This window comes from Oncorhynchus mykiss, chromosome 9 (assembly GCF_057628025.1).
Source record: "Oncorhynchus mykiss isolate SJ-2025 chromosome 9, ASM5762802v1, whole genome shotgun sequence".
NCBI lineage: Eukaryota > Metazoa > Chordata > Actinopteri > Salmoniformes > Salmonidae > Oncorhynchus > Oncorhynchus mykiss.
In genome coordinates, this window is record NC_143030.1 from 63528131 (window position 1) to 63553980 (window position 25850).

General features: G+C 42.0%; 2 protein-coding genes and 1 long non-coding RNA gene across 25 annotated transcripts; 1 reads left to right on the top strand and 2 right to left on the bottom strand.

Moving 5' to 3' along the window:
- Positions 1-386: 386 nt before the first annotated feature.
- LOC110532481 (WD repeat-containing protein 13) lies at positions 387-7585 on the bottom strand. 19 transcript variants are annotated; one of them, XM_090184969.1, is made up of 11 exons: positions 7499-7554; positions 6929-7023; positions 6779-6820; positions 6350-6581; positions 5912-6021; positions 5616-5746; positions 5211-5518; positions 4830-5010; positions 4548-4689; positions 3414-3532; positions 387-1261 (listed from the first exon to the last, which is right to left on the bottom strand). In XM_090184969.1, exons 4-11 carry the CDS (start codon positions 6353-6355, stop codon positions 1077-1079), a joined length of 1182 nt encoding a protein of 393 aa, XP_090041095.1. In that variant the 5' UTR covers positions 6356-6581; positions 6779-6820; positions 6929-7023; positions 7499-7554; the 3' UTR covers positions 387-1076. The 19 variants fall into 19 exon arrangements, with proteins under 19 accessions (XP_090041095.1, XP_036844391.1, XP_090041096.1 ...); XM_036988496.2 differs by having other exon boundaries at positions 6158-6581; positions 7499-7543; XM_090184970.1 differs by having other exon boundaries at positions 7491-7543.
- A 478-nt stretch (positions 7586-8063) lies between these two features.
- On the top strand, positions 8064-9936 carry LOC110532483 (uncharacterized). Of its 2 annotated transcripts, none has more exons than XR_002474837.3 (4): positions 8064-8435; positions 9028-9059; positions 9148-9217; positions 9481-9936. It is a non-coding gene; the product is annotated as an uncharacterized LOC110532483 (long non-coding RNA). The 2 variants fall into 2 exon arrangements; XR_016483367.1 differs by having other exon boundaries at positions 8308-8435; positions 9452-9936.
- On the bottom strand, positions 9927-24680 carry LOC110532482 (protein-serine O-palmitoleoyltransferase porcupine). 4 transcript variants are annotated; one of them, XR_016483365.1, is made up of 15 exons: positions 24498-24680; positions 23527-23705; positions 23134-23326; positions 22946-22989; positions 19523-19704; positions 19288-19418; positions 19043-19063; positions 18860-18951; positions 18058-18183; positions 16278-16378; positions 15959-16035; positions 15822-15885; positions 15469-15554; positions 12065-12175; positions 9927-11923 (listed from the first exon to the last, which is right to left on the bottom strand). XR_016483365.1 is itself a non-coding variant. In XM_021616435.3 (15 exons), the coding sequence occupies exons 2-15, from the start codon at positions 23663-23665 to the stop codon at positions 11822-11824; spliced, it is 1392 nt and encodes a 463-aa protein (XP_021472110.1). In that variant the 5' UTR covers positions 23666-23705; positions 24498-24680; the 3' UTR covers positions 9927-11821. The 4 variants fall into 4 exon arrangements, 2 of the variants coding, with proteins under 2 accessions (XP_021472110.1, XP_021472111.1); XR_016483366.1 differs by having other exon boundaries at positions 24153-24659; XM_021616435.3 differs by lacking the exon at positions 18860-18951 and adding an exon at positions 18762-18776.
- Between the last annotated feature and the right edge of the window lie 1170 nt (positions 24681-25850).

Here is a 25850-nt window from a genome sequence, read left to right on the forward strand (position 1 = left end):
CTATAGGAAAATGTAGTTTTTGTAGGGTTTTAGGATAAACGAGGAAAATAAGGTCTATGGTAAAAATAGGCGTAGAGCGCTTTAACGTATTGTTCCATGAGATCATCTTAATCAGCGAACGTCTTTTTTTTTGTGTGAATTTTGAAGCATTTATGTAATCAGAAAAAGCACAAAGGCTTCATAATGGTCAGGTTAACTGATATCTAATAGAACAAAACGTGTAAGACCTCCTAAACCTGTCTTAACCTCACACCTTATTTTCGGCGTTCTTCCCAAAACCCTATTCTTTCCCCCTGTGTAATGGTTGCATGATCCAGAGGTAACTCATTTCCTTTTTTTTAACTACAAGCTGGCTAGCTCTATTGTAACACTAACACTCAACTCTGTGAGATGTACAGTGGCTACTTTATTCAGTATGTGCATATCATAAATATATTATATTTCTTTGCAACCATGACATTAAAATGACACCACAGGCACATAAACACACAAATTCTCACAAACACACAAGGTGTTCTTTGAGTTTCCATCAAGTTTTTTTTGTTTTGTTAAATATATATATATATATACACACACACACAAACACACACACACAGTAGTTATTCCAATACACACACAGTAGTTATTCCAAAATGTCAGTACTGATTTATATGATGGGTTCTTGATAGAATGCCATGCACATCACAGTAGAACAATAAACATGGGAATGATTGAAGGAAAATGGGCAACTTTAAAGGAACAAGGCTGTCATTTAATACTACTGTATTGCATTTTGCTATATTAATGCTTTACAATAAGTAGTTAGCGCTATTACAGGTCCTACTCTTGACACATGCAAACATCTCAGGACCCTCAGTGAGGAGCAGTGCTCCCTTTTACGTTGAAAACCTAGACAGGGATTCAATTAGATCGCACTTTGTTGACTATTTTCCTGCATTCGCGGGGACCACACTCACAGTAACCACTAAATCCCAGCCTTAAAAACACAGATATCCTTTCCCTGCCCCTTGTATTTAGCATTCTAGTGATTGGATGGCTTTTTTTGTAGTGCATGGAAGGAAGCTTTTGGTGGTTGGTCACTTCTGCTCCCGCCTCCAGATGATAACCATGCCAGTGGAGTCTGCAGAAGCCAGCAAGCTCTCGTCACAGTTGAAGCTGACATCCAGCACTGGACCACCGTGACCCTGCAGCTTGTTGACTATGGCCTTAGTGTTGCGTTCCACATCGAAGAAGTAGACACAGGCATCCTCACTGCCAGTCACTGGGATACAGAGTGGAGAAAAGGCGTGGAAAGGAAGAGAAAAATAGGGAAGAGAGACGAGAGAGAGAATACTTGTGAAAACCAATCTGTTATAACCAAAGTTCCCTCTAAACTGCACGCCGGGTAGGCAAACTGTTGTGAATTTTGAACCATGTCATGTGTCTGAAGGTACAAACTCTGCCTTCCAGGTGGGCCCAGAGAGCAAATCAAGTGCACTATAGGCCTACCGCTGGCCAATCGGATGGTTCAGATTACCATGTCTGCAGTAACGTAGCAGGCATAAAAGAAAGCTACAGCAAAGTTGATACTGTGAGATTTCAAAACGTTAAAAGCCATGATTAGTGAGATACGGTCAACAAATACAGCAAAGAACTGCTGTTTTTGTTTGTGAGTTCATTTTGAAGTTTGTATTCAACACTTTCATAAGCCATAAAATTATACGTTCTTCCTATTTCCACTCAGTGCTACAACAAGCAGTCCAGCAGTAACACTGGGCCAATTGTGCGTCTCCCTATCGGACTCCCAATCACGGCCGGTTGTGATACAGCCTGGAATCGTCTGTATCACCTCAGACCACTGCGCCACTCGAGAGCCCATCTTCCAATGAATGAGTAGGAAAATGTATCTATAGGCTTGCGTTATTATTAGCGGCTTGGGTCTTTATTAATATCGAGGAACATTTCACTTTCTCTGTTCATGGAGTAACATGAATTTGTGCATGAGGCAGAAATAATGCAGTGCGACTCTAGTTTCCCCATCAGCTGGAAGACGGTGTGCCTTTTTGGTCAATGTCAGTGGAGGAAAGGGAGAGAGGAGGGATGTTGAGAGGTGGACCCTCAGTCTGCTGCTCTCTCCCTCCGCTGAGAGAGACCATCAGATGCAGGCACCATCAGCCCAGTAAAATTAAAATAAAAAGCAAATTATTTAAATGTATGCTCACTCAGCTGTGCCTCACAAGTAATACAACAGCAGATCTACTTTCGGAGTGATCATATAGCCTAGCTAAAAATATGGAAATATAATTTACAAAAATGTCCCGAACAACAATCCATTAGCCACTTTCAATGTAACATAACTAAACAAAACAAACCATGCAATACATTTTATTGTAGGAATAATGCATTGGGGTAGGACTCTATTGCACTGACACGCACTACTCAGCCTGAACGGCATAAACAACTAGAGCTGCAGTAGGCCTATATGCAAATAGACCATTGCCATATATGGATCTGTGCCATTTACTTTGAACTGAACTGTGTTTATAGCATGAGCGGTCATGAGTAGATGCACTTGTTTAGAGATCAAAGCAAGAGGTGCATGGAGCCCTGTGTTCACATTTTGTTCATGTCCTTTGCTAGTTAGTGAATTATTAGCCCAGTTATAGATCATTTGTAGTCAGCAAAAGTGGATTGATTGCTTCAAGAGAGCACAAAACATCTTTGAAAAGCCAGTCCGGTAAAGTGGCAGTGTTGTATTTTGAGACAGGGTTGAACAAGCTAAGTAGCCAATAGGCAGAGGGTAGCTTTATTTGTTTGATTCTCTGTAATAATGGTATGGGAATAATAATGCATTTTATTTTGTAAAGTGGTTTCTTGCATAAAAGAAAACAACATTTTCAGTCAGCTCCTTGTCTGAAGGACAAGTGGATTAACAGGTTACTGTCAAGCCCTGCATGTCTTTTTCAAGTCTCATGGAATGTAGGCCTACATTGAACACCACATATTGGCTGCTACTGTAGTCTGAATGATAGAACAGCCCTTTCCATGTTAAAATGTTATGGGATGCATTTCCCCATTGTTTTTGATGGTTTACATTATGATCAAATTGCCACAGTAACCTACATGTTCAAACTAACAAAGTGGGTACAGCTTCAATGTTCACAGTAAACGCATGCTGGAAATTGCACAGAATTCAGCAGACCTGAAATTTGCTCAGTGCCGAAACAAATTAGAGGGAACATTGGTTATAACTGATTGTTATGACCTGCTATAACTGAGTGAAGATGGTTACATATAGTAACTACACTATGGCTTCAGTGAGTTGATGTACTGGCAACCAGTACACAATCAATGTTCTTAAGTGTGGTGCACTTTCATTTATCCCATTTATAGCAGATAGAGTGAAAGTCAGAGTAAGGCTGAAGGGCTCATACCAACACAGGCACCCTGTCTGAAGGACATGAGAGGGCAGAAGATGCTGTGAAGGGGCTGAGAGCCATGCTTGATGGGGAAGCTCCTCTTAAGCTGCAGAGTGCCTTCATTATCCACCACTCTATAAAGACGAGAGGAACAGAGAACCAGTCAAACTCAACTCAGCATGCAATGTGCAGAGTGGATCATGCTTTCCTTGTTCAATCAACAGCACACAGTACATGAATGATATAACATACACACATTTCAGGGCACGACACAGTAGTTAATCAAGCTATACTGAACAAAAATATAAACGCAACATGTAAATTGTTGGTCACATGTTTTATGAACTGAAATCAAATATCCCAGAAATGTTCCATATGCACAGAAAGCTTATTACTCTCAAATTTTGTGCAGAAATGTGTTTAAATCCCTGTTAGTGAGCATTTCTTTGCCAAGATAATCACAGGTGTGGCATATCAAGCTAATTAAACAGCATGATTACAAAAGTGCACCTTGTGCTGGGGACAATAAAAGGCCACTCTAAAATGTGCAGTTTTGTCACACAACACAAAGCCACAGGTGTCTCAAGTTGAGGGAGCATGCAATTGGCATGCTGACCGCAGTAATGTCCAACAGAGCTGTTGCCAGAGAATGTAATATAAATTTCTCTACCATAAGCGTCTCCAACTTCATTTTAGAGAATTTTGCAGTACATCCAACCAGCCTCACAACCTCAAACCACGTGTAACCATGCCAGCCCAGGACCTCCACATCCGTATTTTTCACCTGCGGGATCGTCTGATCAGCTACCCGGACTGCTGATGAAACTGAGGATTATATATGTCTGTAATAAAGCCCTTTTGTGGATAAAACTCATTCTGATTGTCTGGGCCTTACTCCCCAGTGGGTGGGACTATGCACTCACAGGCCCATCCATGGCTGTGCCCCTGCCCACTCATGTGAAATCTATAGATTGGGACCTAATTAAATAATTTCAATTGACTGATTTCCTTATATGAACTGTTACTCAGTAAAGTCGTTGAAATTGTTGCATGTGGCATTTATATATTTTTGTTCAGTATATGTATAAGCATTTTAAGCATTGTGGAGCTAATGGAGCACGAGTAGCTCTCTGGCTCTCTCTGACAGACCTGTAGAGTAGCAGTTTGTTGACACAGGCATTGATCAGCAGGGAGGGGTCTCGTGCCTCTCTGCTGATCCAGGAGCGGGCAGATATGCTGCAGATTGGGCTGCCCTCACTCACCACAAGCCGCTTGGCTTTGGTCAGCTTCCCTGTGAGTTGAAATTCAGAGTTGTTACACACAGACACACACAACACTTGTCTGTCCCATACTTGTGGCCTAGCACTTTGGGTTTCATTAATACAATTATTATGAATTAATCAAAAGTAGGCATGTTTTTCCTCAGTATACCTGTGGCCATGTCAAACAGGAAGGAGAAGACGCTGCCCCTGTCGTCCCCGGCCCACAGGATCCTCCCAGGGGCATCAAAGGACATAGACAGTACCCGTCCCGTCAGCTTACTGGAACCCCCCTTCACCTTCTTCCCAGTGGAGATGTTCACCACCTGCAGGAGGTGCTTACTGTTCCCTACCTGAACAGAAGTCAGGGTGAGCATTGGTAAAGGTCAGGAAAGCCATAAGGAAGAGAGTTTGGTCATTGTAGGGACAGCTAGCATACCACTTAGAATAAAGCAATGTATTGGCCTTGGCCATGTATTCTAAGTGATATGCTAGTGTGGATATTGTGTGGGTATGAGTTAGAAACTTTGTCTGAGCTTCTACTATGACTCACCACTGTGAGGTTGTTATTCATGGGCTGAAAGGTGCAGCAAAGCAGTTCGCTAGCTTCCGGGTCTCTGACCTCACGGATACACCTCCCATCCTCCGTGTTCCAAATACGCAGTGTTCCATCCTTTGATGTTGACACGATGACGTCGTTGCTAAGGGACCAAGCAAAGTCGGTGACGGGACCTGCATGACCCTTCAGGACGACCTTCACACTGGGCGGGGACGGGGACAGGATCATGATGGACAGGGTGCCGTCCAATGAGCAGCAGGCTAGGAGGTGCTTGTCATCATTAGCAAACTGCAGCCGTGGAACTAGAAAGGAGGGAACCCAACAAAATTTGAGAATAAGACACAGAAATACTCACTCCTTGCACTGATCTTGCCATCACATACTGTACTTTCCACTCACCTGCAGAGTCCACATGTTGGTCGAATATGTGGTGCATGCCAGCAAAAGCATAGTTCTCGCTCAGAGTGGTGTCCCCAGCCATGGCACGACTAGCTTCCGCCACAGAGGTTGGCACCAAGGCACCTGGGGTCCTGCACACCCACATTTCCAATCAGGGAGAATAATTTATTACAAATCGGACCATCACTCAAGGAAATTCTGTGCTAATAAAGATAAAAAACAATGCAGTGTTTCAAAAGCAGAGAATAAAATATGAATGGGGTCAGTAGGGTTGAGCGAGAGGTTGCTGGGGTTACCTCTCATCATAGACTGCCCTGTTCATCTGGGCCTGAAGCTGGTAGGAGCCTCTGCTCACAGATCGACGGTGACCACGAGCCCCCTGAGCACGGGGGTCCTCCTCAAAATCCTGTCAAGAAAGAGGGAAGTAGAGAAGGAGAAATAGGGAGATAGAAAACTATAAGTAGTGAGTGTGAGGAACTTGCCGTCCATATAAAAAACAAATAATCTTAGCCAGAGACAAAAGTAGGCCTATATGAACTCACCAACTCTTTGAAATCCATCTATTCCTCCCAACTAAAGTGGTCAGTTTAGTGTGCCTACTACGCATCCTTATTAGTGTCAGTTACACCATCTGTCTGCCTCCAACCATCTCAACTGACCTAATGTGTATTGACAGTAGCCTATTGTCTTTGTCTGTCTCTCTCTTTCCCTCTGCTCCTTGCTCTCAGTCTAACCTCCATGCGGTCCAGTGTGGTGCGGGAGCTGCGCACACTGCTGGCCCTGAAGCTGCTCTGCTCAGACAGGGGCCCGTAGCGCAGGGCTAGCAGCTGGCTGCGCAGCCTCAGGTAATGCCTGCGCAGCCCCGGCTCAAAGCCACACTTGGCGTTTTCCCTGAGTAGCTGGCTGCGCCGCCGGATGTATTGCGTGCGGAACTGTGGGAACGTAGGCGTGCGGTATGCATTGTACCTGTGAAAGGGATCGGGGGAAGTGAGAGAAACAATTCCTTAGATTTTTTTTGCCTGGACAGCAGACTGCTGTATAAGCTCAATATAACATGGAGTCATTCATTATTCAAGTATCACTTTTTACTAATACAAACAGCAGTTAAATTACAATCAAGGTGCTTGGCAAGCCTGGTTTAACCAGACTGACTTCTGACTCACCATTGTTTCAGCAGTGGTCAGTCTGGTTTATCCAGGCTAGCCCTAGACAGCAATCAATGCAAGATGTGTATCAGTAAACGTATTTGTATCAGTACTGTGAGGCCACCAGGCAGGCAATGCCATGGCACCAGTTTATTGAATAAGACTTACCTTGCGTCCACTGCCAACACCTGCTGCCAAACTGCAGCCATTCCACAAACAGTCAAGATAGAGGGGATGCCACGGCCAGGGCAGATGTCAGCTATCTATAAACACATAAACAACATACCTATATAAATGGTAGGGGAGTAGGCTACACGATGGCTAATAATTTTCTCCTCCAGAGTCCAGACAGTCGAGTTATTGGCTGGTACAGAACACTGCCAGCTAGAGCGACATTAATCAAGCGATGAATGTCTCAAAGACAGTGGCAAAGAAAGCCTGCACTGGGCAGTGTAATGTGTTCAGAGGGTAGCTAGTTACTAAGTCATAGTCAGCTAGCTAGCAACAGACGCCATCATCAGAGATGGAGCCTGCTAGCTTTGACAGGGAGAAAGAAAACGGCGTTAGCCATGCTAGCCATGTCTTTGAGACATAATTGGACGCCCAGCCCTCAAATGTTACTTAGCAAACTGATTTTGTTTAATTCTCTAAATGCAATTCAAACCACGTCATTTTCCATTACGTGTATAAATAAAGACGTCGAAGAAAACGTCAGCAACAGCTCGCTCACCTACCTACCTATTCCTTCCTTAGCTTCTTGCCATCGATGTCATTGGTCGAACTGTCAATATGACACTATCTTGCCATCGATGTCATTGGTCGAACTGTCATATGACACTATTGATCCCGCCCACGTGCGCAGCTGCGCTGACTTGTACAACATATGTTTGATGCAGCTTAATGTCTAAACCTAATCAATATGATTTACAAATCAAATAATATGTACGTACACCAAAGATGTACGCAGAGTTTGTACAGTCTTTGATGAGCCAGGAAACTATGGCAACTATGGCGTGTTCCAAAAGAAATACACTGTCCCTGATAATGATAAACAACGACAATGAAATGTTGCAATGTAATGACGCTCTGTTGAAAACAGCCTAGCCAATGTTCACTCACATTAATAATTTAACGAAACACGGTTGAGGACGTCAACTGCCTGGTTTGAATGTAGTTGCAACATTTAGAAACTTTTAGAAATCACATTTGGAAATAAAACAATATATTAAGGCAATCATCAGCTTTGAAAACGTCTTGCAAGATAGGCAAGAGAGATTATGCCAACTCATACTTTACACAACTCACACACGCGCACATGCACATGTACGCGCGTATCCACACACACATATAGTCTATGATGAAAACTCTTTCTTGTTGTTGTACTTGAGAACAATTAGATCTACAGCGCATTGTCCATACAATGATGGGATTATGAGTTTGGGTCGCACGTTCAGACGTTTCGCCTGAGCTCAGCAAAGGCCAGAAGGACGGTGTCCCTCTCGCGCAGCTGACGGGGCTCTTTGCTTGTTCACTGCGCTTTTTCCCGAAAGGGCTCTGGTGACGATACCATTCAGAAGCCGGAGCAATAAATGAGCGAGTTGGACGCCACATAAGCACTGAGTTTTGTAAAAGACACACAGACTATGGAGCGCAGCCAAAATGCCAGGAACAAAAGGTATTATTTGTAAAGTAAAATTTTATGACATGGTTAGCCTATATATATTTTTATTATAGCCTATTTTTTATATATAGTTTTTTAAAAATCATATATAAATGCTTTTCTCGGGGTAGTGTATAATGTAGTGAATTCATGCTTATGCTATACTGCGTGTCTTTTTATTCTATTCAGTTAAAAGCTGAATATGGGACTATCCATCTAGTTGGGCTAAGACAATGTATCTCAGTGCAAGAGGTGTCACTACAGTACCTGGTTCAAATCCAGGCTGCATCACATCTGGCTGTGATTGGGAAGCCCATAGGGTGGTGCACCCTAAGAATTTGTTCTTAACTGACTTGCCTAGTTAAATAATGGTAAAATAGTGTGTTATTTGTGCCCAGTCTCCTCTACAGTCATACATTGACTATAACATTGACTATATGAACATTACAGTGGAGGCTGAGGGGAATCCGTTTGTTGTATTTAATGCCATTACCACGAGCCCATCCTTCCCAGTTAAGGTGGGAAATAAAATGCACCCTCCATTTTCCTGGATCACGGGGAGTTATTTTTAAAGACTAATAAATCAACATTCTTTCATCGTTTGTAGGCAACAAATCTGACAAGAAATCAGCTACCAAGGTAAGAACAAGAACTTCTCATTCATTGTAGATTAAAACATTCAAGTTTGAGTTTGTCTAAGTTATTTCCCCCCAATGAATCTCCTCAGCAACCTGAGAGTCCTAAGGAGCAACCGAAGAAAGCTGATCAGAAAGGAGATGATAACAAAAAGCAAGGAGGTAAGCATTAGAGTAATCGAGGATTGAGGTTAGGAGGATGATGGTCTAAAACAGCCTCAGGTATGTGAGTTGTCATTTTCTAAGTTTAAGTCAACTCAATCCAGTCCTTGCTCTCCAAATGATTGAGAGCTGGACCAAGTCAATTATAGTCTGCTATTTCTTCCCACCCAATGCTACAGTATGTGATAAGCAGGGTCTCTTGTCTACTTTGCATGTTGTGTGTCTGCATTGAAGGTATCTTTCGGTGTTCCATCCCCTCTTAGGACAGCCGAAGGGCGAGAAGCAATAATTTCCAGGTATTTGTAAAGATGGCTCTGGTGACTGCTGGGATCCTGCCATCACAAGCATGGGGGTCCTCGGGGTAGACAAGGCTGAAGAACCTCCCTTGGACCTGCAGACAGGCCATCGCTACACAACTACGCTCACCTCTTCTCACAAGGGCAGAAAGTGACCCACATTTCCATCCATCAGTGATCCACTGTGTATGCCCTTTCTTCCCACCCCGTTTCCCCTCCCTCAGTCTGCTCTGGATTGTAGGAACGCTTGGAAATGGATGGTCACGAGGTCAAACTCAGCCAATGATCTGAGCTTCCCGAGAAACTGAAACCTTCATCTACCCAATTGTTCCCTCTCTTCCCACCCAAAGTTCCTTATTTTGATCAACTGTAACAGTCCAAACCATTCTTGTAAATAAGCAAATAAACTATTATTTCCTAAAACAGTCCAGCAGTTTATTGTTGTTACATGTTCACACAAGATATGTTTTTGAATGCTACGTAAGAACATGTCTGCTTGGCAGAAATTGTTTACTCAAGGTAGCTTCCTTTAACAGAACTTCACATAAACTTGAACCAAAGATAAATAGCGATTCAGGTTTGATACAAAATGTATTAAAAAGTATCACATATCTCCCTCAGTAGCTTCACACATATTGTAGGTAAAAGTTTGACAAAACAAACCCTTGAGATTAATATTTCACTAGGACAGTGGTGAAAGGTGGTGTGCTAAGGCTGTGCACTTGTGCCACAGATAGAACAATGAGACAGATATTTCACCAGATGTATAAAGGTGAAGCATCCGTTAGCCGTTTCCACTCACTACCAAATATGGTAGTGAGAGGAAGCCCAGCAGCCAGCAGTGGGAGAAGATGGAAGGAGATGGCCATTCTGCAAATTAAACATTTGATCTCAATACAGTTCTGCTACAAAAACTATAAATCAGTTATGAACAAAGTGGACTAAGTTTTGTAGACTTTCCTGTTTATCAAAGTAAAATACAAAAAATGGCTTTGTTTAGGTGTGCAAAGGCGAATTGAGTTATTGCACACTTCAGAGTACGCATTCCCTAACCGAAATGTGCAGATGCATGCTAGAACAGGCCAATAGGATTTTGCTAGCTCGTGCTTGGCTCTGCCAACCTCCTTGCTTGTGAACAAATTAGTCATAGTGGGCAGAACATTGGAAACAACAGGCTGTGGTCTATCTTGGTTTAGCTATAAAAATATTTTCTTGTGCATTGCAATGCAAATGAGTTGAACCTTGTATTCTACAGGAAAGCCTACTAAATTATAGTATATTTAATATCTCGTGGACAGATCTACATAAACAGATACTGTAGAATCTGTTGGTAAGGAATGGGATGTGTGGGATAACCAGCAGCAGTACGATTCAGGAGCAGTATGCATTCCATTAGAAATAATACATTTCCTTAAAAGCATGTTTTAAAAAAAAAAGCAGGATATAGAAAATGACCAAAGCCTTTAGTTACTGATGCAACTTCAAAACGTCATCTTAATTTTGCATCGAAAACAGGAAGTTATGTATTTTCATAATCCGCTTTACAGCAACATGAAGAACTCTGACCAAGTAAAGACTTTAGTATTCTTTCTTGACTGAACTACAATAATTTGTAAAATATATATCACAGTTACATAGTTATTAACAGGACAATGGAAAAACTGGCTAAAATTTGGCACCAATTTACATGATTATTTCCATAAATAAAATTAAAAAAACGTATATTTCTACTAAAATCCACAAAAGGAAAGTTGCTGCCTAATAATTCTGTTTTGTGCTGTCATACAAACAGAAACTTTCTTAATCTCCAACCTGGGTTTTATTTACATACTCTACAGATGTAATAACTAATTAGGTTGTAATAGAAAAATATATAGCATTCTAATATAGAGAAACAGGAAAACAATACTTAAATGGCATATTCTGGAATCACTTCTGAAAACTAGTGAAAAGAGTGAATGAATGACCACTGCCATGCTGACAGGATGGGTATTGATTGAGAATCACAGTGAGATGTCAGATAGCAGATCCTGATCAGTCTTTCCACAAGGGACGAACGCAGCAGCTCAAAGAAAATGATGTGATTAAAAACAAAATTAAGCGATTAAGGAAGAGTGGGGCATTATTTTAAGAGTATCAAAAATAGTTTGTCACCAGCAGGTTACAGTAAGTAGATAGCCCAATCTCTTAGGCGGTGTCCTGAGCACTGCATGTTGGTCTTGAGTAAAATAGTTTATATACTGTACAAAGGGGTGGTTCATTTCTCTCCACGTCTCTATCCCCAGCTCGCTCTCTCACAGACACACATTTAGAGGATGATGCGATAGAGCACCCAGCAGCCAAACGTCACCCAGTGGCTGGCCCAGCTCAGCTCTGACCACTTCTGAATGGTGTGATTGGCCACGTCACTCTGTAAAGGGAGAGAACGTAGACATAAGTTTGAAATGTCTAACTCAACCATAATGCTTTGTTCTAAAATATCTGACGATGACTCAGAGTCATGTATGCATTTGACCATCTTAGAGACTGACACCATTCAGTAAATAGTTACCTCTTCATCATCCATGTAGTCAACACTGGAGTTGAACAGAGAGCCCAGGTATGCCAGGTGGAAGACAGCCAGGGTGCTGAAGGCTACGTTAATGACGTACACCCACAGGACCTGTGTGGATGGGAGGAGCAGAAGAGATTGCAAACATTCTTATTGGTGATTTTTTTGGCATTGGTTAAAGGAAAGGTTCACCCATTTTGAATGTTATGTTTTTGTGCATCTTTGGTTAAAGGAAAGGTTCACCCATTTTGAATGTTATGTTTTTGTGCATCTTTGAGTGATGTTCCCTGGGTCATTTTTATTGGCGTTCAAGCAGGCAGAAATCCTTGCTGCACCCTGATAGTCGCTCTCAATACACTGGAAGTTAACAGGAATACAACTTTTAGATTGTGAAAACGTCTATCATACATGTCATATTTCAATACTGGTCGATGTCAGAACTCCGGAGGACGTCTTCTTTCGAATGAGCCATTGATCATATTTTTGCGATATTCCTACCTCGAGAAATACAGTGGGGCAAAAAAGTATTTAGTCAGCCACCAATTGTGCAAGTTCTCCCACTTAAAAATATGAGGCCTGTAATTTTCATCATAGGTACACTTCAACTATGACAGACAAAATGAGAAGAAAAAAAATCCAGAAAATCACATTGCAGGATTTTTAATGAATTTATTTGCAAATTATGGTGGAAAATAAGTATTTGGTCACCTACAACAAGCAAGATTTCTGGCTCTCACAGACCTGTAACTTATTCTTTAAGAGGCTCTTCTGGGCCTCCCGGGTGGCGGAGTGGTTAAGGGCTGCACCATCAGAGTCCCTGGGTTCGCGCCCAGGCTCTGTCGTAACCGGCCGCGACCGGGAGGTCCGTGGGGCGACGCACAATTGGCCTAGCGTCGCCCGGGTTAGGGAGGGCTTGGTCGGTAGGGGTGTCCTTGTCTCATCGCGCACCAGCGACTCCTGTGGCGGGATGGGCGCAGTGTGCGCTAACCAAGGTGGCCAGGTGCACAGTGTTTCCTCCGGCACATTGGTGCGGCTGGCTTCCGGGTTGGATGCATGCTGTGTTAAGAAGCAGTGCGGCTTGGTTGGGTTGTGTATCGGAGGACGCATGACTTTCAACCTTCGTCTCTCCCGAGCCTGTACGGGAGTTGTAGCGATGAGACAAGATAGTAGCTACTACAACAATTGGATACCACGAAAAAGGGGTAAAATTCAAAAAAATAAATTAAAAAATTAAAAAGAGGCTCTTCGGTCCTCTACCTGTATTAATGGCACCCGTTTGAACTTGTTATCAGTATAAAAGACACCTGTCCACAACCTCAAACAGTCACACTCCAAACTCCACTATAGCCAAGACCAAAGAGCTGTCAAAGGACACCAGAAACAAAATTGTAGACCTGCACCAGGCTGGGAAGACTGAATCTGCAATAGGTAAGCAGCTTGGTTTGAAGAAATCAACTGTGGGAGAAATTATTAGGAAATGGAAGACATACAAGACCCCTCTCCCTCGATCTGGGGCTCCACGCAAGATCTCCCCCCGTGGGGTCAAAATTATCACAAGAACGGTGAGCAAAAATCCCAGAACCACACGGGGGGACCTAGTGAATGACCTGCAGAGAGCTGGGACCAAAGTAACAAAGCCTGCCATCAGTAACACACTACGCCGCCAGGGACTCAAACCCTGCAGTGCCAGACGTGTCCTCCTGCTTAAGCCAGTACATGTCCAGGCCCGTCTGAAGTTTGCTAGAGAGCATCTGGATGATCCAGAAGAAGATTGGGAGAATGTCAGATGGTCAGATGAAACCAAAAATGTAACTTTTTGGTAAAAAAGTCAACTCGTCGTGTTTGGAGGACAAAGAATGCTGAGTTGCATCCAAAGAACAAAATACCTACTGTGAAGCATGGGGGTGGAAACATCATGCTTTGGGGCTGTTTTTCTGCAAAGGGACCAGGACGACTGATCCGTGTAAAGGAAAGAATGAATGGGGCCATGTATCGTGAGATTGAGTCTCCAGATCAGTCTCCAGATCTCAACCCCATAGAAAATCTTTGGAGGGAGTTGAAAGTCCGTGTTGCCCAGCGACAGTCCCAAAACATCACTGCTCTAGAGGAGATCTGCATTGAGGAATGGGCCAAAATACCAGCAACAGTGTGTGAAAACCTTGTGAAGACTTACAGAAAACTTTGACCTCTGTTATATACCCTTTGTTGACAAAGTATTGAGAAACTTTTGTTATTGACCAAATACTTATTTTCCACCATCATTTGCAAATAAATTCATAAAAAATCCTACAATGTGATTTTCTGGATTTTTTTTCTTCTAATTTTGTCTGTCATAGTTGAAGTGTACCTATGATGAAAATTACAGGCCTCATCTTTTTAAGTGGGTGAACTTGCACAATTGGTGGCTGACTAAATACTTTTTTGCCCCACTGTATGGAATTTAATGGAGGGTCTAGCACAGTTTTCCTATTTAGTTCAGGGTGTATTACATGGTGCCACTGCCAGAGATATTATAGAAAGGAGATAGGAATCCAATGAATTAAGGAATGTTTAACACCCCACCCAGCAGACTGTCAACCAATCGCATTCACGTTATCATGCTGCATCAGGCGGTTGCTAAGCTAATCGTCACGCAATCCCTTCTCAAAGTCAGTGTATATGTTGAGAAAGGTGCGGAGTTTCCTCGAAAGTACGTAATGTCACGTTCCCAAAGCTATGCGATATCACGGATGGCAAGATAATTATCTCACATCTCGGGAAATAATTTGTAATGTGTTACTTCTTGTTGACAGAATTCGTGCTAATGTTGGGTTTTGAACTAGCGCCCAATACTCCTATTTACTCCTTGTCCCAGAATGCACCGCATTAACGTAGCATGGGCAACGTCTCCTCAAAAGTATATCTGCCATTGCAAATGTTAGACCCCACTGTGAGGCACATCGATCTGCAGGTTGAATATGGTGACATTGTAGACGCCTAAATTGATAGTGCAGTTTGTTTAGCCAATTTTACAGCTAACTAGCTACGTTAAATGCCAATATGGTCATGGTATTATTGTGTGTTGCTACGTTTGCTAGCCAGCCAGCCTTTAGAAAGCATTGCGGATTTTGTAGTCAACTTGAGCTACAACAGATTTCCACAACGATTTTCCATGTTTCTACCAACCTTATTATAACGCCAAAATGAAACATTTGTTGACACAAAATATTGTTCTCAGTGTTATTTAACACTGTAAATTACAGGACAGAATGGATTTGGGTATATTTTTCCTTTAAGTATAAGAGATATTGTGAAATGTTGTATGGACCATTTGCATGGGGACAATATTGACAAATCTTTTAGACTTTACATATGAAATTTCCATTATGCATAAATATCACGCAAATAAAATATTTAAACCATACCTTATTGTTCTTGTGAGAGCAGTTTGGCTGGCATTTCTTTGACAGAATACACGCATTAAAAATGGCTGCCAATCTCTTCCGCAAAACTGGAACAGAGGAAAATAAAATAAGTCTCAGGCAGATCAAATATAATTCACAATTAATCATCCTGTCATACATACTCAGCATTTGCTGTGCTTTGTGCCACAAAGCCAAGTTAATTGATTGTTCATTAGTAATAAATCAACTCTATATGTCACCAAAGGTTATTCTCCAGATGTAAATAGTGTTATTACTGAAAGGTAACGTGGAACTTAAATAAAATTAGCAAAGGGCTATTTTTGAATAGCAGGCCATTTATTTTATAGACTTACCATGCTCAATATACGTGATGAACCCGAGAGACAGTAGCACTGCACCCAGGTGGAAGCTGAGACCCTAAAGGCCAAAGGAGACAATGGTAAGAAAATCTCTTACACACCTGCACTCACACCTGCGTGTGCATACTCACATGTAGAAGTGCACTGGCTGTGTATGTCACTAGGATGGCTGAAAAGGTTCCAAGGTTGCGAGCACTGGTAAAAACATCTGGGTGATCAGACAGAAACAGTTTTATGGGAATCAAGTTTGTATTCCGATTCAAATGGAGTAAATTAGTTGGGATTTTCACTGATTTACATTTAAAATTGTAGAGAGGCAACTGAATGTTTTATTTATTTTTATTTATTTAAAAAAATATATATAATTAGCAGTTGTATTAATTTTGTGTATTTGGTTCAAAGTAAGGTTTTTATAGGCAGAGTAACAATGCTGTTTCACAGAAAGCTTACAGGTGTTGAGCCATTTGGACATGGGCAGATTCCACGAGGTGGCCACCTCCACCATAGACCTGGGAAACTCCACATGCAAGGGCCTGGCAATCGTCATATCCCTGGAGAATAAAACACATGCATTTCAGTTGGGCTGTTTGAAGGGGGAAAGAGAACTAGGAGGGGGCCAAATAAGGTATTTACAGTGCATTCGGGAAAAATAGAAACCTTATTTACACAAGTATTCAGTCCTTTAGCTATGAGACTCAAAATTGAGCTCAACTGCATCTAGTTTCCATTGATCATCCTTGAGATGTTTCTACAACTTGAAATTGATTGGATATGATTTGGAAAGGCACACACACCTGTCTATATAAAGGTCCCATAGTTGACAGTGCATGTCAGAGCAAAAACCAAGCCATGAGGTTGATGGAATTGTCCGTGGAGCTCTAAGATAGGATTGTGTCGAGGCACATTTCTGCAGCATTGAAGGTCCCCAAGAACACAGTGGCCTCCATCATTCTTAAATGGAATAAGTTTGGAACCACCAAGACTCTTCCTAGAGCTGGCCACTCGGCCAAACTGAGCAATCAGTGGAGAAGGGCCATGGTCAGGGTGGTGACCAAGAACCCGATGGTCACTTTGACAGAGCTCCAAAGTTGCTCTGGGGAGATGGGAGAACCTTCCAGAAGGACAACTATCTCTGCAGCACTCCACCAATCAGGCCTTTACAGTAGAGTGGCCAGACAGAAGCTACTCCTCAGTAAAAAGGCACGACAGACCGCTTGGAGTATGCCAATAGGCACCTAAAGGACTCTCAGTCCATGAGAAACAAGCTTCTCTGGTCTGCTGAAACCAAGATTGAAGTCTTTGGCCTGAATGCCATGTCTGGAGGAAACCTGGCACCATCTCTATGGTGAAGCATGGTGGTGGCAGCATCATACTGTGGGGATGTTTTCAGCGGCAGGGACTGGGAGACTAGTCAGGATCAAGGCAAAGATGAATGGAGCAGAGTACAGAGATCCTTGAAGAAAACTTGCTCAAGAGCGCTCAGGACCTTACACTGGGGCAAGGTTCACCTTCCAACAGGACAACGACCCTAAGCACACAGCCAAGACAATGAAGGAGTGGCTACAGGACAAGTCTCTGAATGTCCTTCAGTGGCCCAGCCATAGCCCAGACTTGAACCCGATCAAACATCTCTGGAGAGACCTGAAAATCTGTGCAGCAACACTCCCCATCCAACCTGACAGAGCTTGAGAGGATCTGCAGAGAAGAATGGGAGAAACTCCCCAAATACAGGTGTGCCAAGCTTGTAGCATCGTACCCAAGTCTTAAGGCTGTAATTGCGGCCAACGTTGCATCAAAAAAGTACTGAGTAAAGGGTCAGGCCACGTTAAGGTTTATGGCCCATATCACTTAGTGTCCTGGCTAGCAGTGATCCAATGTTTGTACAGATGTGTAGGAGGAGACTCAGCCTAGGCGGAAGGGTTAAATATCAGTGCTTGTGTGAAAATGTGTTTGGCTAATGCAGCTGTATTAATCATCTGTGAAGAATAAACTTGGTTAATCTTTCATAGTGTCCGTTGAGTTTTTTACAATGAGAATTAGAACCTAACAGTCATTATGGGGCATTGTGTGTAGATTAATGAGGGAAAAAAAACTATTTGATCATTTTGAGAACAAGACTAACGTAACAAAATGTGGAAAAAGTCAAGGGGTCTGAATACTTTCCAAATGCACTGTAAATTATGGCAAGTCTATGCCAAGCCTAGTCACCATGATGCTTTAATGCCCTGACCATTTGAGGTTGTCTTTCTCCTCAGTAAAGCCTGCTCCAGCCAGAGTGGTGGTGGTCTCACTCAGGTAACCCACAAAGTAGTTGCTGAAGTGGAATGAGAGTGCATTCTCATAGGCCAGGAGCCACCTAGAGGTCAATGGAAGGATAGATTAGAAGACACCTGTCAAAATAAAAGCCTCAAATCACACTAACGGTATTTTCCTGTGCTGTATATATTTCCACACTGAGGTTGGACTAATACTGTGAAATTGTTTTAAATATTTTATAATGCCCTATTAGTGTAAGAGCTGTTTGGTGGGATGTCTTTTTGGCCTCCCTGGTGATGTGGTAAATAGACCAATAAGAAAGAGTGTTCCCAACCTTTCTGTCAATAACAGCTAGTTCTCCCCCCCACTCAAATGTTTACTTGTTCTCCCACCAGATTCCCCAACCAAACGCAATTGATGTGAGCAGAGGTGCATACGAGCACTTATTTCCCACTGTCGCACCTTCACACTGCACTTTTCCACCTTAAGTCCATTTTTATTTTTCTTGCTTGAGAAATTGCTCTTCGCTAGGTTTCTTTCTGAACATTTAATTGAAAACAATCATAGTAAGGTACTTAATTGTTTAGCAGAAATGATTAAATATTGAGATTAAAACTACTGCATTGGACCTAACAATAACACAATTATCCATAGTAATATAAATGCCATTAAACATACCTTGCCACAGAAGCTCTGCACAGCAAACAATTGAAGGAAAATGTTAATCAGTTATCACCATTTATTTTATTGAATACATTTAACTGATACACACTCACTCTTAAGTCTCATGGCATGAGTGGGCAGGACAGAGACGCAGTTGTAGGAATGATGGGGATAAAGAGGTGCAGGTGTCAGGAAGGTGGAAGAGCTGGTGAGTTAGAAATGGACATGCAACATAAAATTAATTACAGAGACAGATGGAGGATATTGTATCGTCATTAAATCTGATAAATATTTACCTGATCTTCCGTTTTGTTTTGCTGGGGATAGAGCCAAGGCAAGAACATTTATTTAAAGGAAGAAAAAGAAACAAATAAGAATGTGCACATTACACTACAGAAAAACATTACTCAAACATCTTTCCTACAAAAGACATTTACGTTGCACTTGTCTTTGAACGATCACACATCAATGTCTGTGGATGCATTCTATGACCTACAGTAAACCATTACAACAGCAATAAGAGGTTAGGTCATCCACTTACTTGCGTAGCAGCTTGTCTCCATAGATGGGGATGAAGTAAGGGAAGAGGTAGGGAGCAACACAGTTAGAGGTGATCAGACACAGCTGGCTCTTCACCCAGCTGACACACACTTTCCACATCCAGGAGAAACTCTGAGGAAGACAAGGAGAATATCTTAATACCATCCCTCTCAATATCCTTCATCTATCTTCTTCCGTATCCCTCTGCTCTAGACAGGACTTAACATTGAACTTACCAGTTTGCGGCCCTCTATAGCCTCTCTGTAGCTGTTAAAGCTGATCCAGGGCCCAAATATGATAGTCCCAACAAAGTAGATATAGCCCATGAACTCCACAGGAGAAGGCACATTAGCCACCACGCCCCGATCCAGGTCAAAGGCTAGAGAAATGGCCTTCATGGCAACCACCATCTGGGAACCTGCAGATACAGAACTCAGTGAGAGTTGAAATATTCATCACATTGTTAATGTTTTCATGTACAACCGCATGTACAACATATACAACACAACCTGTTAATTAATCTTTCACTGGGTTTTTGGGGATACACAGTACCAGTCAAGTTCAGACACACCTACTAATTCAAGGCTTTCTTTATTTTTACTATTTTCTACATTGTAGAACAATAGTGAAGACAAAAACTAAAAAAATATAGTTGAAGTCGGAAGTTCACATACACTAATTAAAATACGTTTTTCAACCACTCCACACATTTCTTGTTAACAAACAATAGTTTTGGCAAGTCAGTTCGGACATCTACTTTGTGCATGACAAGTAATTTTCCAATAATCCAACAATTGTTTACAGAAAAGATTATTTCACTGTGCCACAATTCCAGTGGGTCAGAAGTTTACATACACTAAGTTGACTGTGCCTTTAGACAGCTTGGAAAATTACAGGAAATTATGTCAAGGCTCTAGAAGCTTCTGATAGGATAATTGACATCATTTGAGTCAATTGGAGGTGTACCTGTGGATGTATTTCAAGGCCTACCTTCAAACTTAGTGCCTCTTTGCTTGACATCATGGGAAAATCAAAAGAAATCAGCCAAGACCACAGAAAAAAATTGTAGACCTCCACAAGTCTGGTTCATCCTTGGGAGCAATTTCCAAACACCTGAGGGTACCACGTTCATCTGTACAAACAATAGTATGCAAGTATAAACACCATGGGACCACGCAGCCGTCATACTGCTCAGGAAGGAGACACGTTCTGTCTCCTAGAGATGAACGTACTTTGGTGCAAAAAGTGCACATCAATCCCAGAACAACAGCAATGGACCTTGTTAAGATGCTGGAGGAAACAGGTACAAAAGTATCTATATCCACAGTGAAAAGAGTCCTATCTCGACATAACCTGAAAGGCCGCTCAGCAAGGAAGGAGCCACTGCTCCAAAACCATAAAAAAGCCAAACCACCAGATCATTCTTTTTGGAGAAATGTCCTCTGGTCTGAAATAAAATAGAACTGTTTGGCCATAATGACCCTCTATGTTTGGAAGAAAATGGGGGATGCTTGCAAGCCGAAGAACATCATCCCTACCGTGAAGCACAGGGGTGGCAGCATCATGTTGTGGAGGTGCTTTCCCGCAGGAGGGACTGGGGCACTTCACAAAATAGATGGCATCAGGAGGATGGAAAATTCTGTGGATATATTGAAGCAACATCTCAAGACATCAGTCAGGAAGTTAAAGCTCAGTCGCAAATGTGTCTTCCAAATGGACAATGACCCCAAGCATACTTCCAAAGTTGTGGCAAAATGGCTTAAGTCAAGGTATTGGAATGGCCATCACAAAGACCTGACCTCAAGCCTATAGAAAATTTGTGGGCAGAACTGAAAAAACATGTGCGAGAAGGAGGCCTACAAACCTGACTCAGTTACACCAGCTCTGTCAGGAGGCATGGGCAAAAATGTATTTATTGTGGGAAGCTTGTGGAAGGCTACCCAAAACGTTTGACCCAAGTTAAACAATTTAAAGGCAATGCTACCAAATACTAATTGAGTGTATGTAAACTTCTGACCCACTGGGCATGTGGTGAATGAAATAAAAGCTGAAATAAATCATTCTCTACTATTATTCTGACATTGTGATCCTAACTGACCTAAGACAGAGAATTTTTACTAGGATTAAATGTCAGGAATTGTGAAAAACTGAGTTTAAATGTACTTGGCTAAGGTGTATATAAACTTCTGACTTCACCCTTATGGAATAATGCAGTAACCAAAAAAGTGGTAACCAATTTGAAATAAATGTTATATTTGAGATTCTTCAAATTAGCCACCCTCTGCCTTGATGACAGCTTTCCACACTTTTGGCATTCTCTCAGCCAGCTTCACCTGAGGTAGTCATGCATTTCAATTAACAGGTGTGTCTTGTTAAATTTAATTGTGGAATTTCTTTCCTTCTTAATGTGTTTGAGCCAAATCAGTTGTGTTGTGACACGGTAGGGGTGGTATACAGAAGCTAGCCCTATTTGGTAAAAGACCAAGTCCATATTCTGGTAAGAACAGCTCAAATAAGCAAAGAGTAATGACAGTCCATCATTACTTTAAGACATGAAGGTCAGTCAATCTGGAAAATTTCAAGAACTTTGAAAGTTTCTTCAAGTGCAGTCGCAAAAACCATCAAGCGCTATGATGAAACTGGCTCTCGAGGACAGCCATAGGAAAGGAAGACCCAACTTACCTCTGCTGCAGAGGATAAGTTCATTAGAGTTACCAGCCTCAGAAATAGCAGCCTAAATAAATGCTTCACAGAGTTCAAGTAAAAGACATCTCAAAATCAACTGTTCAGAGGAGACAGTGTGGATCAGGCTTTCATGGTCAAATTGCTGCAAAGAAACCCCTACTAAAGGACACCAATAAGAAGAGACTTTCTTGGGCCAAGAAACACGAGCAATGGACATTAAACCGGTGGAAATCTGTCCTTTGGTCGGTCTGATGAGTCCAAATTTGAGATTTTTGGTTCCAACCGCCGTGTCTTTGTGAGACGCAGGGTAGGTGAACGGATGAACTCTGCATGTGTGGTTTCCACCGTGAAGCATGGAGGAGAAAGTGTGATGGTGTGCGGGTGCTTTGCTGGTGACACGGTCTGTGATTCATTTAGAATTCAAGACACACTTAACCAGCATGGCTACCACAGCATTCTGCAGCGATACACCATCCCATCTGGTTTGCGCTTAGTGGGACTATCATTTGTTTTTCAACAGGACAATGACCCAACACACCTGCAGGCTATATAAGGGCTATATGACCAAGAAGGTGAGTGATGGAGTGCTGCATCAGCTGAACAGGCCTCCACAATCACCCAAAAAGCAGCCAACAAGTACTCAACATATGTGAGAACTCCCAAGATTTTTGGAAAAGCATTCCTCATGAAGCTGATTGAGAGAATGCCAAGAGTGTGCAAAGTTGTCATCAAGTTGTCATCATCAGCAAAGGGTGGCTACTTTGAAGAATATAAAAATATTTTGATTTGTTCAACACATTTTTGGTTACTTCATAGTTTGTCTTCACTATTATTCTACAATGTAGAAAAAAGTTAAAATAAAGAAAATCCCTTGAATGAGTAGGTGTCCAAACGTTTGACTGGTACCGTATGTATGTGTGTGTGTGTGTGTAATATATATATATATATAAACTAATTACAAAGTATGAACCAACCTCTCATTTTGTGCCAGGTGGTGGTGTCCATCATATGCAGCTCTCTGGTTGGATAAGTCAACAGTAGACCAATTAGAGGCTGTTTACTCCACTAGGAGCTAAAAGGACTAAGTCAAGTTGTTTATCATCAATCATCTTTGCTTAAAAAGTTGTTTGTTGTTGCCTGGTAACAGAGAAGGCCTACCTACCCCATGAGCAGGTAGATGAGGATGGTGATGGAGAGGAAGGTGGCCCGGTTACTGGAGTGTCGACAGAGGAAGAGGATGAGGTAGCACAGTAGACTGAGCAGTACCACCCACACCATGTGGAGCTCAAAGAACAGGTACAGGGTGTAGAACCCTCCTGCCACAGTGCTCAGGTGTTTCACATAGGATGGGAGGCCTGACCAGGCAAACAAAACAATAACACAGAAGAGAATAAGAGCATGTAGTTGTAGACAGTCATAAAACATGCATGTAGTCCTTCAGTACTATATAATAATTTTTCAAAAATGTAAAATCTAAATGACTCTAATACTCATCATGTCTGCGACAATGAAATTCCGAAAGTGACGTTTCAAACAATGGAATGTGAAATCTCACCCAGAATCCAGAGAAGTCGGCATAGAAGGCAGATGACCAGAAGCTGCCAGACCTGCTCCAGGCCCTGCTGAGCGGTGGGCAGAAGACAGCCCTCCACAAGCTCATGGAAGAACTCCTGTCGGCTGAAGGACCCCATCATGCTATTCACAGAACCTTGGAAGGTTCACTCTTCGTGCATGCTGACAAAGTAAGCAGAGCAGGGTTACTGGCTAAACTATATTAACATTTTAAAATGTAAGTTCTTTAGCAGATGCTGTTATCTAGAACGAAGTACAATTAATACATTAATCTTAAAATAGCTAGGGGCACAATCATATATCACAGTCGTTCCTCGGTAAAGTAGTTATCAAGTCTGTGATAGTAGGAGAAGACAAGCAGTTTCTCTTTTTTGGGGGGGGGAGGGGGCATCTGTGCATCAACAAAAAGCATTATATGATATGCAGGCAGCTGTGTGCGTTCATGAACAACTACAGACAGTACCAGGCAAGCTGTTCTGCTATATCAATATATCGTACATTTAATATATAAGTGGCCCAAATGGTCTTCCACAAACGGCGGTTTATGTTGTTTCCCAAGCTACAACACACAACATTAATTTGCATGCTGGTTTACAAGGCACAACTCACAAATAACTAGCTAGCAGGCTGGCGCCATACAAATCCGTCCTAATCCGCAGTGCAGTTGTCTTCACACTGACGTCAGCTGCGGTTTGCAAAGGTCGTAGCAGTACAGTCTTCCATTATTGTGCTCACTTGATAACGATAGCTATCCGCTATTAATGAAATTCGCTGACCATGCTTTCTCACCAATCATCGACCATGATCAGATAAGAAAATACCTACACACAGTGGTGTCTGGATTGTCAACCGAGCCCCACACGCTACACCGCCAGAGGGAGAAAGACGCTTTTTCACGAGACTCATCATCATTCCAGATTTGCTTATATTTTTGAGAGGAAAATTGTGTTTTACCTCCAAACCCTTCAGTCAGTTGTTCCCTCAAATGGGTTTACTTGTCCGTTTCTTCTATCTGTACCACTTGACACAATGTTGTGAGTTTCATGCACGGCCGGTCCAGATGTAGCGTGACGCCGACACCAAACTCCAGGTTTTAGCATCAGCAGCAGTTGCTTTAGCAATTCATGCAGCCAGTGCTACTATACAAACGGATTAACCAATCAACTGCGTCGCTTTAGAGGAATCAGCCAATTATTGGAGTTGGTTGCCCCGATACAGGTAGTTAGCAAATCAACTGCAACTGTTACCAGTGGTGGCTTTGACTGTATGCCCAATCACAAAGGGTACATAAGGTACAGGTATTATGCGACCAATGGGACGCATACAGTGAAAAATACGCTCCGCCTGCAGATATCCTTTTGGTCATGGATTCGCAAATGCGTTCCAGGGAGCATAGCTTTGTCTCAGACAAACCTTACAAACCATATCGATAGATAATAGATCAACTGATTTGCAAAAAATCTAACAAAGTTGATCAAATGTACAAATTAATTGTGAGTAAAGTAATAACTCTACTGTGGCTTTGGGAGACCAGGGAATATCAAATTAGTGACAATATCTATGGTCTATGTTTATATACAGTGCATTCGGGAAGTATTCAGACCCCTTGACTTTTTACACATTTTGTTAAGTTATTCTAAGAATGGATTCAATTCAATTGTTCCCTCAATCTACGCACAATACCCCATAATGACAAAGTGAAAAAAGTTTATTTGATTTTTTAGCAAATGTATTCTTCGGTACAAGTCTCAATGACCATGAGTGGCCCAGCCAGAGCCCAGACTGGAACCCGATCAAACATCTCTGGAGACCTGAAAATAGCTGTGCAGCTTGAGAGGATCTGTAGAGAAGAATGTGACAAGCTTGTACGATCATACCCAAGAAGACTTGAGGTTGTAATCGCTGCCAATAGATTCTTTAACAAAGTCCTGAGTAAAGGGTCTGAATACTTATGTAAATGTGATATCATGTTTTTTGTATACATTTGCAAAAATATATATATATTTTGCTTTGTCATTATGGGGTATGGTGTGTAGATTGGGAGGGGGGGGGGGGGGGAATTTAATCAATTTTAGAATAAGGCTGTAACGTAACAAAATGTGGAAAGTCAAGGGGTTTGAGTACTTTCCGAATGCACTGTAACTAAGAAACTTGGGCTTTAAATAAAACAAATACTAATTGGTATTTTGACCAATCAGATCAGCTCTTTAAAAGATCTGATGTGAAAAGATTTGATGTGATTGGTCAAAAGACCAATTAGTGAAAAAAATATCGAAATTTGTCTGCCTTTGTAAACACAGCCTAGTT

Coding starts and splice junctions, on each gene's coding strand:
- LOC110532482 (XM_021616435.3), bottom strand. CDS start 23,665: ATGATGGGGTCCTTCAGCCGACAGGAGTTCTTCCATGAGCTTGTGGAG. Junction 19,705..22,945: donor CACCTGGCACAAAATGAGAG/GTTGGTTCATAC, acceptor CTGTATCTGCAG/GTTCCCAGATGGTGGTTGCC. Junction 15,555..15,821: donor CATCACGTATATTGAGCATG/GTAAGTCTATAA, acceptor CCTCTGTTCCAG/TTTTGCGGAAGAGATTGGCA.
- LOC110532481 (XM_021616428.3), bottom strand. CDS start 6,969: ATGGCTGCAGTTTGGCAGCAGGTGTTGGCAGTGGACGCAAG. Junction 6,022..6,349: donor CCACACTGGACCGCATGGAG/GTTAGACTGAGA, acceptor CTTTCTTGACAG/GATTTTGAGGAGGACCCCCG. Junction 1,262..3,413: donor CAGACAGGGTGCCTGTGTTG/GTATGAGCCCTT, acceptor TCTGTATCCCAG/TGACTGGCAGTGAGGATGCC.